At 40.4% G+C, this 13387-nt stretch overlaps 1 protein-coding gene across 2 annotated transcripts in view; it reads right to left on the bottom strand.

The window, feature by feature from the left end:
- The window catches only part of NIPAL2 (NIPA like domain containing 2), a 91156-nt gene that overhangs the window by 36751 nt on the left and 41018 nt on the right, over positions 1–13387 (bottom strand). For both annotated transcript variants that reach the window (XM_002692793.7, XM_025001878.2), the window contains exon 4: positions 9125–9184. In XM_002692793.7, coding sequence (XP_002692839.1) covers positions 9125–9184 — 60 coding nt within the window. The remainder of the gene's footprint in view (positions 1–9124; positions 9185–13387) is intronic.

Below are 13387 nucleotides of genomic sequence, written 5' to 3'. Positions count from 1 at the left end.
TCAAGAATTTGGTTTTCATTTATTTATCTTTGGCTGTGCTGGTCTTCATAGCTGCGTGGGCTTTTCTTCAGTTGAGGCAAGTGAGGGCTACTCTTTAGTTGCAGTGCATGGGTTTCTCATTGTGGTGACTTCTCTTGCTGCAAGAGGAGGGGCCCTAGGGCACGTGGGCTTCAACAGTTGTGGCCAGTGGCTCAGTAGCTGTGGCTCCCAGGCTCTAGAGCACAGGCTCAATAGTTGTGGCACGGCATGTGGGATCTTCCCAGATGAGGGATCGAACCCATGTCTCCTGCATTGGCAGGTGGATTCTTTACCGCTGAGCCAGCAGGGAAAACCCTGAAATTTTAGTTTTGAATATATAGCACATGCGTACAGTAAAAAACTCAAAAGCCATACAAGAGGGATCAGTGAAAGGAAACTCTTTCTCACGTCCTTGTGGCCCACGAGGTCCCCTCCTCAAAGTGAGCTACTGCTGCTGGTGCTTGAGATTTTCTTTCCAGAGATGCTTTAGGCAGGCGTGGGTGAGAGTGCATGCGTTTTGATTTCTTTACACAGAATGATGTTAGCATATCATACACACTTTTCTGTATCTTGCTTTTTTCCTACTTAACAGAACATCTTTTTCTACTCCAAGAACATCTCGGAAAACGTTTCATGTTATATGTCGGGCAGCCTCGTTCTTTCAGAGTCTGCAGAGTGTTCCATTTATGGAGGCGGCGTTATTTCCAGCATGGTCCCTGTTTCACACCCTGACACACCCCTCCCTGTCCCACCTCTGCTCTCTCACGTGCGGCCTGTGCCCATTTCCACCAGTGCAGATCTTCTCTGCCTTCCAAAGTTTGTTAAAAACAAATGTAATGACTGATGGTTTTGCGAGGTCCCTTTCAAAGTAATTTTTCACACGTATTCTCTCACGTGAACCTCACATCACTGCAAGTCTAGTGAGTAACTCTATGGCAGCTCAGGAGGTCACATGTTCTTTCTTGCTAATAATTTTAATCTCAGCAACGTCCTACGTCTAGGAAGGCAGTTCTGGATAACTGCTCTTATTTGCTTATTTCTTTGGCATCATTTTATTTTCCTATGTGACTTACTGTCTCCTTCATGAGTCATGTGCACATTTTTCATAAGTGTTTAAAAGTGCTGCAGACAGCCACTAGCAGTTGCTTCAATAAATTTCTGCAAAATATTTTTATATTCCACCGTTTCCTAAAAGTGGCATGAAATATCACGTTGCTGTTGCTGTTTAGTTGCTAAATCGTGTCTGACTCTTTGTGACCCCCATAGACTGTAGCCCGCTAGGCTCCTCTGTCCATGGGATTTCCCAGGCAAGAATACTGGAGTGGGTTGCCATTTCCTTCTCCAGGGGATCTTCCCAACCTAGGGATGGAACCTGTGTCTTCAGCTTGGTAGGCAGATTCTTTACCACTGAGCCACCTGGAAAGCTAATATGAAACATCACAGTTCCTACTATTTTTATTTCAGTAAAGCCACCAATCTTTGGAAAGGTACACATTTTTGACTTAGAAAACTTGCTAGTTTACCTTCTGTTGGCCCATTTGCCCAAAGGAGTGCTCTGGAAGTGTAAGATACCAAAAGAAGGAAAGCAGCACTTGACATGCCCTTGGCCCACGGACATGGTTGAATTTCAAGTCCAGACTTGGACAGTGGGAGTCTAATCTGAACTGAGACTGGCTCCCCAGAATTAAAATCTCACTGCTACTGCTAGTTGCACAGGCCAGGTGAGTTGTTTATCCCTCTGTGACACAGTCTCCTCATTTCTAGGCACAAATTAACTTTTCATACCTGCTAGACTCCAGGAAGTTGGCTCTGGAAGAGGCCATCCTGGGAAGCAGAATATGTTTGAAAGCTCATCTGGAGGCCTGTGACAAAGGACCCTGGGACAAATGCAACTTAGGATGCTGACTGCCAAGGGTCAAAGGCCATCTGAGTCAAACTTCGAAATTAATCCAAACTTGTATCTCTAATATTGGTCTAGAGATGACTAGAGGGAGTGTCCCTGGGGCTGTCTGTACAGGGTTAACAACTCAATTTGAAAATGAAAGGACAGGGCAGGAAGGACTCAGCACTTTCTGATTATCTAGTGAAGACCTCTCTCCGTTGGTCTTAAAAAAACAGAGAAGAAAGGAAATGATGTAACTGACAGAATACAGACAGGAAGAAACACCAGCATATGTTTGCTACCCACTGCCGACCTCAGGGAGTGAAGTCGCTCAGTCGGGTCAGACTCTTAGTGACCCCATGGACTGAAGCCTACCAGGCTCCTCCATCCATGGGATTTTCCAGGCAAGAGTACTGGAGTGGGTAGCCATTCAGGTCTCCCACATTGCAGGTATACGCTTTACCGTCTGAGCCACCAGGGAAGCCCTAACCGTCTGTTCAGTACACAAAGCACTGAGAGCTGACTATTGGTAGGGTCCAGAGGTGGAGCAGTCAGGCAGCAGTGAGTAAGCTGCAGGCGGTCGTCAACCACGGGATGCTGGATACAATCCATGATATAGGGATGTGGGCTCATCCGCCAGCCTTATGCCCAGACCTGCACCAAATACATTTTCTCATCAAATATAACTGAAGTCACATAAAAATCTACAATGATCTGGTGGGCGTTTCAGATTCAGCTTGATACAAGTATTAATAAAATCTCTTCCTATAAACTTGTCATATACAAAACAGGGAAACAGGCTCATCCCTGCTCTTTGGAGTAGATAGACTAGGTGTACTGGGAGGGCATATGCCAAGGGAAGGTAATCATTCTTTTTAAGCAACGTGTCCAAAGCTATAGATTTCATAGACAATTGTGGCTGACATGAGAGTTACATTATGATCACCATCACACAGAAATGTGATGATAATAAGAACTATAATAGTAATAGCTAATACTTAACATACTCTAAATGCTTTATACAAACATAACTAATATTTCTTACAAAAAGCCTACAAAAATAACTATACTGCATGTTACTATACCAACATATAGTATGTGTATACTGTATAATATGTAACATTGGATACTATTAAACTATTGCTAGCCGTATTTGATATATGAGAAAATTGAATCACAGAGGGAATAACTATCTTGTCTGGGCTAAGTGAAGAGCTTGAACTGGAACCTAGGTAACGTACTCTCTTTTTATATATGTGTGTGTGTATGTGTGTATATATATATATATTTTTTTTTAATCTACTTGGTTGTGCTGGGTCTTAATTGTGCCATGTGGGATCTAGTTCCCTGACCAGGGATCAAACCCGGGCCCCCTGCATTGGGAGTGTGGAGTCTTAACCACTGGACCACCAGAGAAGTCCCTAGGTAACCTGTTCTTAATGATTATCCTCTTCTGCCTCTTGTATGCATAACAGAACGGGGCTGATAAATGGACTACACAAGCCTGTCATTCACCTTGTAGTCTCAATGAGTGGCACCCCAGGAGTTGTACTGAACACAACGTGAGGCTGGATGAAGCGTCTCCACAGGGGACAGAAGGAATGGACTCCTTCTGGCAGCTGTTCCTGAAGGCCCCGAATGGCCCTGAAGTTCCTTGAGAAAAGCGTCTCCAAACTGGTGTTCCCTAGAACCCAGTGTCATAAGAGGGACACACCACCACAAAAAGTTTCAACTCAAATCTATTTGGAGAGAGGTGAGTTAAACAAATTTAAATAGCTATTTTACTGGAAGACCCCTGAGAGCCTGAATGTGTTAGTGTTCATTGTGAATCTCCTTGGGGAGGATATGGTTGTAATATTTTCTAAACATATTTGACCATTTATATCATCCTGAAGTAGTGTTTGGAGGAATATTTTATACTCTGAGAAATGCCTGACATTTAACTGGATCCAGCTGTGAGAATACAGCCTCTGTTTCAAGAGGCTACTGAAGCTCTGTTGCAAAGTCTCCTATAGATGCTTGTGGATGGAGGCTGACATATAAAGATGGAGGAAGGGAAAACAGCGTATAGTCAGGCTCCTTCTGATGCGTCTGTTCACCGGCATCTACAGCCTGCTGAGTTCCTCACCTGCGCAACCCTTGGATTCTAGAATCCTTGCAGAGTTCTTCCTCAAAAGACATCCAGTTTCCCAGCCCACCCTTCTCCTTAAGTAAAACCTGAAATTGCTTTTAATTGTGTCCCCACTCTCCAGCTCAATGCCAGCTAGTGTTAACTGCCATTTAGCTAGCTTCTGGAATCTGGCTTGATCGGACTTCTGATAGCCTCAAGAGTTGAAAAATTCAGCTAACCTGACCTTACCCTACATCACTGTCTGGTTTTCTTAGAGACTGCAATATGCCGCCTGATCAATGGCGGTCCAGCTATTGCTTTAGTGGTGGTATACCACTAAACACCACAGCATAAACTGGATTCCTTCACACCAAAGGGTGCCTTCTCCTCAGTATAGTCTCTCCAGATTCCTCAGGCTTAAGGCAGCCAAGTCCTGAAGAAGCCCTGGATTGGCAAGTCTCAAAAGTATTGTTGTTCAGTCGATCAGTCATGTCTGACTCTTTGTGATCCCCGTGGACTGCAGCATGCCAGGCTTCCCTGTCCTTCACCATTTCTTGGAGTTTGCTCAAACTCATGTCCATTGAGTTGGTGATGCCATCCAGCCATCTCATCCTCTGTCATCCCCTTCTCCTTTTGCCTTCAATCTTTCCCAGCATCAGGGTCTTTTCCAATGAGTCAGCTCTTCACATCAGGTGGCCAAAGTATTGGAGCTTCAGCTTCAGTGTCAGTCCTTTCAATAAGTTAACTAAGTAGGGTGTATATTGTCATCCTGCTTATTTAACTTATCTAAATAATATAGTGAATTTAAATAGTTCTGAATCTACCATCATAAAGTCTCCCATTCTTGAGGCAGTTTTAAAACAAAATAGCCAATCTGTCCTCTCAACCAGAAATGATTTTTGTTTGGCTAGATTAGTATTCTAGGTCCTGGCTTCAAACCAAGCTGACCTCTGGTGTGGGAGAAGGAAGGAAGGAAGTGGTCTTTGTCTCACTATTAATCTCGTGACATTCTATCAATGGGGAAACCATGTATAGGTGACTTGAAATAATCAAGTTACTGGTCTCTGGAGAGTGCTGATGTAATTTTTATTTTTATGATGACAATATCTGGACTTAAGTCAACTAGGATCTCACAGACTATTAGATTCAGTATTTTTGATGACTAAGGGAAGAGAGGGGGAAATACTATAGTTTTGGCTGATTGAAGGGGAGAGAATTTTGGTGCATTTTAGAGGAAAAATAATCATTACAATAATTTAAAGTTATTAATCCACTAAGAATCAGAGCACAGTCCAAAGCCTGTCATTGAATTAATAATAGTTGGCGATTTCTTTCAGACATAGCGTTTGTGAGGTCATTTTTTTGAGGTTAGTGGTGAAAAGCTTCATAGCCACAGATCAACATTTGGCAATAAATTAGTTCAGCTTGTTTCCACATGGTCCAAAAAAATCTTCATTTGTTCCATCATGAAAAACAAACTTTCATTTGCTTGAAGCAGGGAAAAATAAATGATTTTCTTTTACACATTTTGACAATTTAATTTTTAGCATGCTTATATGTTAATTTTGTACAAAATGCCACTAACTACTCTTTTCCCTGTTTGGTTTTAGTCCCTGTAAAGGAAAAACAATGCATTTTTAGCTTTTAACAGAAAAAGCCAAGTTTTCTCAAGGCAACAACAATATAGGTCCCAAGAAAATGTATGTGACCTAAGACACTACTGAGGATGGTTGGGGTAGAGTCCTTCCCTAAGCCTGAAAAGGGTTATTACACCTCAAATCATGATAATCATATGGTATTGCTGTCGGAGGCATGGGTATGGAATCAGTGACTATATCCTTTCTTATTCCTGTGATGTTAATCAAAAATTGATCACTTTTAACTACAGTATGATACAAATATGATAACAGATAAATCCCTGCTCAAAAAGCATTCAGTTCAGTTCAGTCGCTCAGTCGTGTCCGACTCTTTGCGACCCCATGAACCGCAGCACATTAGGCTTCCCTGTCCATCACCAACTCCAGGAGTCCACCCAAACCCATGTCCATTGAGTCAGTGATGCCATCCAACCATCTCATCCTCTGTCGTCCCCTTCTCCTCCTGCTCTCAATATTTCCCAAGCATTCAGGTAAAAGGCAAAAAAACTCAGAGTTGAAGGAAATGTTAACTTTAATGTTATTAAAAGTTCACTAAAATATCCTAATCAAGGTTTTCTCTCATAAAGAAATAGCACAAAGTGGTGGGTGGTGGTATTAATAGCTATGATAATAATAGTGGCCATTATTGAGGACATATTACATGACAAACCCTCTTCCAAGAGTCTTACATGCACAAGTTTTATATACTTGTTTAATCCTATGACATAGGTAATACTATCTTCATTTTAAGGATGAGGAAATTTGGGGCTTAAAAGGATTAAGTAATTTAGCAAAAAAGACATAACTCTTTGAGTGGGAAATGGCAACCCACTCCAGTATTTTCGCCTGGGAAATCCCATGGACAGAGGAGCCTAGTGGGCTACAGTCCAGGGGGTTGCAAAAGAGTTGGACATGACTTAGCGACTAACCAACAACAACAAAGCCAATCTATAAATGAATGTTCCTACATTTAAATGAGACGGTTCATGCAAAACACTTATAGCACCTGAGAGAAGTAGATATTTAATAAATCTTGGCTATTTTTAAAGTAAGAAAAATTAGCAAAGAATCAAAGAATTAATAGAGGTGTTTTTTTTAATTACATGTGTATGTGAGTGTATTTCCTATTTCTTACATTTTTAGTATTACCTCTTAGGAATGAAGTTAATCATAGAAATAATAATTTTATTATTAATAACAGGGCTTTCCATGTCTCAAAGTGCTTGTATCAATTATCCAATTTGACCCTTAAAATAGTCTTCTGTATTTGTCAGCACACTGGCTTAGAGAAGTTAAGTAATACGTTGGCCACACAGTTGATAGCAGAAGTTGAATCCAGCTTTGAATCCTTGAGAGTGAGTTTATTTTATATCCTTTGATGTTGAACTAGTTTACTGCTTTTAGTAATGTTCAGTTGATCTTGGGTTTTCTAAGAATATAATCAAATCACTGGCACATATTGCTATTTCTATTTCTTTCCTTCCTATAGCTATGACTTTCACTGATTTTTCTCCTAATCCTCATTGGCAGTGCTTGTAGCACAGTACTACATAGAAACTCGTCTTGACTTTCGTACGTTTGTCAACAGTGCTCACGTTATTCCCTCTGTTTGCCATCCTCCAAATGCTGGGAGGTGGTCCATGCCTGTCCTATTCAGCTGTGAATAGGTATCTGTGCTACAGAAAATCCTCTCTAAGCTTTCTAGCTAGAGTAATCTCTCTTTATTTTAAACCAGTGGTTCTCAACCGGAGGCAATTTTGCCTGCCCTCCGCCCACCAAGGGGGATTTGACAATGTCTGAAGTTATTTCTGGTTGTCATAACTGGGGCAGAGTGTGCTACTGGCAGCTAATGGGTAAAGGCCAAAAGAGATGCTGCTAAACACACTACAATGTGCAGGACGTCCCCCCACGATGAATTAGCCAACCTAAAATGTTAGTAGCGCTGAGGTTGAGAAACTCTGTTCTAAATAACGGTTCAGGCATTATAATACATATTATTCTCTGCTTTAAAAAATGTATTTTTGTATACATTTGATCATTGACCATATTACTTGAAGGCAGGGATTCTGTCTTAATCATCGTTTTATCACAAGGGTTCATAATAATTGGCAAGACTTCCTCTATATCCATCTGTATTACTTCATTAAATACCTTACATTTATTTAAACATTAATCAGCCATTAATTACAAAAGATGACATACGTAAGATTAAACGACTTAAAGTTTCCATAAGACTTTTGATAAATGAGAAACATAACGTAGGACCTAATTGCTTTAATCTATAAAACTCAGGCATTGCTCATTCTTATTTCTGATTCCATACAACGTCCCCAAATGAGGCCATAACCATAGTACAAAAAAAGAGTATAGGAAAATAATGTATTTGAAAAGCCACAATCCACATATGAATGCATTTGGAAAAACATTTTAACCATGAAAATTTGACAGTGTTGACTAAAAAACTCTACTAGCAGAATCAAATCAAGGAGGAAAAAGAAAAAGTGAAAACTTCAAGACACTAGGCTCAAGGGAAACAGGATCAGGGAAACAAATGTTCAACATACGAACACTGGTGTCACATTTAAACTCAAACAGTTTTTTCTTTAATATGATCTCCTTGGAACTGAGTAGATGTGGCTTTATTTAAAGTGCCTAAACTCTCATACTCATTATCATATGTCGGCAGTAATTCAGACAGGATTTTGTCAAGGAAGAAAATATGAATTTTTATAATTCTTCTCATCAGTGATATTTCCAACAAGAGGTAGAAGATACAATCAATATGTGATGGCTTTGCCGTGCAGCAGAAATATTTTTTACAGCCAGTAAGGCTACTGTGATTTTTCATTAATAGCTGTATTTCTAAATTAAAAAAAAAAATTTTTTTTTTGGCTATACTGCACGGCTTATGAGATCTTAAATTTCCTGCCTGGGGATTGAACCCATATTCTTAGCAGTGAGTACGTGGGGTCCTCACCACTGGATTGCCAGGGAATTCCCTCTAAATAAAATTTTGAAGATCAATATTCTATGTTACTTTTGGAAAAGGCTAACAAAAAATTAGGTAGTTAATTGGTACATCTACTTTTTGGATGTGGTTTTCATTTTCATGCAGTCCCTTCATGCAACAATCTATCAAGTATGTCGTTTGAAGTGGAATACTCTATTAGGTAACACAGATGTTTTCTTGGATTTTATTACATTCATAAACTTTTCATAACATTCACAATAGTAATAATACTGTAATGATGATCTGCTGTGGTCAATAGCTTGGGCAGCGGCCTCAATGAAGACGCACGTATTTCATGTCAAAGAGCAGACGGCAACTCCGAGGCAGAATAACGTTCGCCTCTAGATGACACTATATCCATTGCAGTAATTTGTTCCTTGCTTTTAAAGCACACATTTTTAATGGATAGGATTAGTTATTTCCTCATCAAATCGAGCTTTAATTATCTGAATTAAATAATTACTTACCTATTAAATCCGAGGCTCTCAAATTTTCTCTCAGAAACATAACAGAAGTAATAGCACTACCTAGAAAGAAAATGGCCATTAGAGGTGTTTCCAAATATAAAAGCACGTATTATGCAACACCATTTGAAAGGAGTTAAGTAGTCTCCGGTCTGACTAGCTGTGTCCTGGTCAGAGACACCTGGTGACTGTGGCCGTGGAAACGGCCTCTGTCCCCCTCATGGCTGAGGATTCACAGAAATGGGCCTGCTTTATAATGAACCTACAGCAGTGACCGGGATGGCACATGGTATACAGTGAGGGCTTAATAAAGGCTGACTGAATGACTAAATGCCTGAGTGAAAAGAAAAGAAAGAAAGAAAAGAGGGAGGGAGGGAGGGAATAAGGAAGGAAGGAGGAAGGTAGAGACAGAAGAGAAGGATGGAAAGGCAGAAAGAGACAGAAGGGAAGGGAAAAAGAAAGGACAAAAAACCCCCCTTAACTTCATATCTCAAACTGATACATACTTCCCCTTACCTCCTCCCAAAATCCCTCTTCCAAGGATACCTCCATTGAGCACCAGGACCCGAGGGCTCCTCCCGGTCTCCCCTCTCCTTCACGAGACTCCCCCAACAGCCTACTGGGCCGGTTAGGTTGGGATTTCACTGTCTCTCAAGTCCACACCTGCCTCTTCATTCCCTCTGTCACGATTCCGGCCAGCTTCACCTCAGGCTCAGATGGTGGTAGCAGCTCCCCTCTGGAGCCTCTCATTTCACTACCCCTTCCCCACAGCACTAGAGGCATCTTTCTAAGAGGCAAATCAAGAGTAAATCCACAGCTTAAAACCTCTTAATGGCTTCCTGTCATACAGAGGACAAAGGCCAAACTACTAAGCATAACATTCAAAGACAGCCACGATTTTACTCCTGACAATTTCCTTACCATGTTTGCTCTTCATCTCTTCTATATTCAGTGTCCACTGTCACTAAATTAATCATAATCCCCAGAAGCACCACTGAGTTTCATGCTAAAGGATTTTCTATAAGCGGTTCCCTATGCATCTCTGCCTCCATCTTTTAACCCAACTCTAGACTCAAGCATCACCTCTGGATTCTCCCAGACTGAGTTGACCACTCCACGTATGTGTCATTACCCCTCATACAGCTTTCTCATTACATAAGACTTTTATTTTTGCCTCTTTTCTGCAAAAGACATTTAGGCTCTTTTATTCTAAGATATGTCTTTTTAAAAACTATTTATTCGGCTGTGTTGGGTCTTAGTTGTGGCATGCCCTGTAGTGAGTGCAGTCTTAGTTCCCTGACCAGGGATTGAACTCACAACCCCTGCATTGGAAGGCAGATTCTTAACTACTGGACCTGAGATATGTCTTATGAGATAAGACCTGGAAGTCCTGAGATATGTCTTATTTTTTGAAGATCTCTTGTATGTAGTTAGTGTGTGTGTGTTAGTTGCTCAGTCATGTTCAATTCTTTGGGACCCCATGGACTGTAGCCCACCAGGCTCCTCCATCCATGGAATTCTCCAGGCATGAATATTGGAGTGGGTAGCCATTCCCTTCTCCAGGGTATCTTCCTGACCCAGGGATTGAACCCACGGCTCCTGAATTAAAGACGGATTCTTAACCATCTGAGCCACCAGGGAAGCCCAAGGAGTTAGTACCCAACACATAAATAAAAGGGTTGGTGGGATCTCCTGCATTTGTTGACCCTTGTGATATTTAGGACCCTCTTTCCCATTACTGATGCTAATTAACCCTCAACCTTACAACCGAACCATGACCTACTAAGATGTGTGGGGTAAGCTGAATCTGAGTTGTTCCTCCTCCGGAATCATGAGACAATGGGAACATCCGAATTTGCAATAATACAAACACAAAAACCAAAACTTCACAACATAACTTGCATTTAAAATTTTTTAAAAACCATTGGCTGAACTTTTTGTTTTCTTAAAGCAAAAATACAGAAAGAAAAATCACCATAAAATAATATTATAATCTAAAAAAAACCCCACAGTTAATATACTTGTGTGTTTACTTCCCTTTTGTTGAGATCAAATCATAATGCAAATTTTCTTTTTTTAGTTACTGTACTAAAAACAATTTGCCATATCATTAAAAATTCTTCATAGATATAATTTTAATGAGTCTGAATTATAATCCACCAAATCAGTTACATTTGAATGTAACTCTATCTGGTATTGGGGTTTCCCTAGTGGCTCAGATGGTAAAGAATCTGCTTGCAATACAGGAGACCTGGGTTCAATCCCTGGGTCAGGATGATCCTCTGGAGAAGTGAATGGCAACCCACTCCAGTATTCTTGCCTAGAGAATTCTATGGGCAAAGGAGCCTGGCGGGCTACAGTCCATGGGATCACAAAGAGTCGGAAATGACTGAGCAACTAACACACACACATATCTGGTATTTTGGCAACTGATTTAAAATAAAAGCACAAAATAAAATAAAAACACCAGAAACCTCCATTCAAGATAAGCTGGAATCTCCGCTTCCTCCATCTTTTTCTCAACCTAGCTCTCTCTCATTCAAGGGAGACACGTTCTTGCAGAGCTTTCCTGGGCAGGTATTTATAGAAACAGAGGTTTCACACAAAATAAACAGAGCATGGGAAACGTCCACCAAGCATGAGTTTGATTGTGTGGCATGGCCACTCTTCGTAAGAAAAGTTATGACAAACCTAGACAGCATATTAAAAAGCAGAGACATCACTTTGCCGTCAAAGGTCTGTATAGTCAAAGCTGTGGTTTTTCCAGTAGTCATGTATGGATGTGAGAGCTGGACCATAAAGAAGGCTGAGTGCTGAAGAATCAATGCTTTTGAGCTGTGGTGCTGGAGAAGACTCTTGAGAGTCCCTTGGACAGCAAGGAAATCAAACCAGTCCATCCAAAAGGAAATCAACCCTGAATATTCATTGGAAGACCTGATGCTGAAGCTGAAGCTCCACTACTTTAGTCACATGATGCAAAGAGCCGACTTATTGGAAAAGACCCTGAAATTGGGAAAGATTGAGGGTAGGAGGAGAAGTGGGTAACAGAGAATGAAGTGGTTGGATGGCATCACTGACTCAATGGACATGAGTTTGAGCAAACACCGGGAGATAGTGAAGGACAGGGAAGCCTGGTGTGCTGCCGTCCATGGGGTCGCAAAGAGTTGGACACAACTTAGCAACTGAACAACAACAGCAGTGGCTTTAGAACATGAAAGCAATATTTTCTACAGATAAATTAATGTATAGATACATAGCTCATTGCATTAAGAACTGAGTTTGGGACTAGCATAAAAATGTATGAAAATTTTCTATTTCAGATTTGGACCAAATAATTCAGGGAAACTAATTTCACATTTTAGAGCATTAGAAAAGGTATAAAAAAAATCAAGATCTCACTCCCAACTCCCATTACTAACATCCTGTGTATATGTAAGGAATCTTTCCAAGCAGCCCTTCTCCAGGGGATCTTAACCCAGGAATCAAACCAGGGTCTTCTGCATTGCAGGTGGATTCTTTACCAGCTAACCTACCAGGAAAGCCCTTCCAAGCAGAGGGAGATGGATTAACAATAGGTAACAATAAAAAAATAGGTTAAGTATCATTATACTAACACATACTAAATGCATTCCATTATAACAATCCTTGAGATGTCTATTTCACAGTGAAGGATTCCATCAAGAAGGGAGACACTGCTTACATGGAATAAGGAGATTTTAGAGTTAGCAGGAGAAACAGAGATAATCTACTCTAGGTTCTAACCTTTACAGTTGGGAAACTGAGGTCCAAAGTCTCATATTTATTGATCCGTTCATTTAACAAACATTTATATTACAGCACAGCTGGAACCAGCACCCACATTTCCTTGTCCCACTTCACAGCACTTTCTAGCATACTACACTCCATTTCCTTCCTTAGAGTAAGAAAGGCATCATTTTCCTTCTCATTGCTAAGCCACAGTTTCAGAAATAATGTCACTTTCAGAAGGAAGACAGAAGAACGCTATGTAGTAGACAATTTCATTGCTAAAAGCAAAAAGGACATGATTGGTAACGATAAACTTGAAATGTACTATATACATCAAATTATATCAATTGCCATAAAATAGTTATCAGAGTCTTATGAAACACAAATATACTACTTTTACTTTCTGAAATAATTTATGTGCCTGGTGTATTTTCCATAAGTTTTGAGAGAACATGTAATTTGCTACAAAATTTTAGCTAAGATAAGGGAATGAGATTTTTTAAAATTTATCTAGCAAAG

The sequence above is a fragment of the Bos taurus genome, chromosome 14, assembly GCF_002263795.3.
Source record: "Bos taurus isolate L1 Dominette 01449 registration number 42190680 breed Hereford chromosome 14, ARS-UCD2.0, whole genome shotgun sequence".
NCBI lineage: Eukaryota > Metazoa > Chordata > Mammalia > Artiodactyla > Bovidae > Bos > Bos taurus.
Note: the sequence above shows the minus strand (reverse complement) of the source record. Positions and strands in the feature narration are given on the sequence as shown.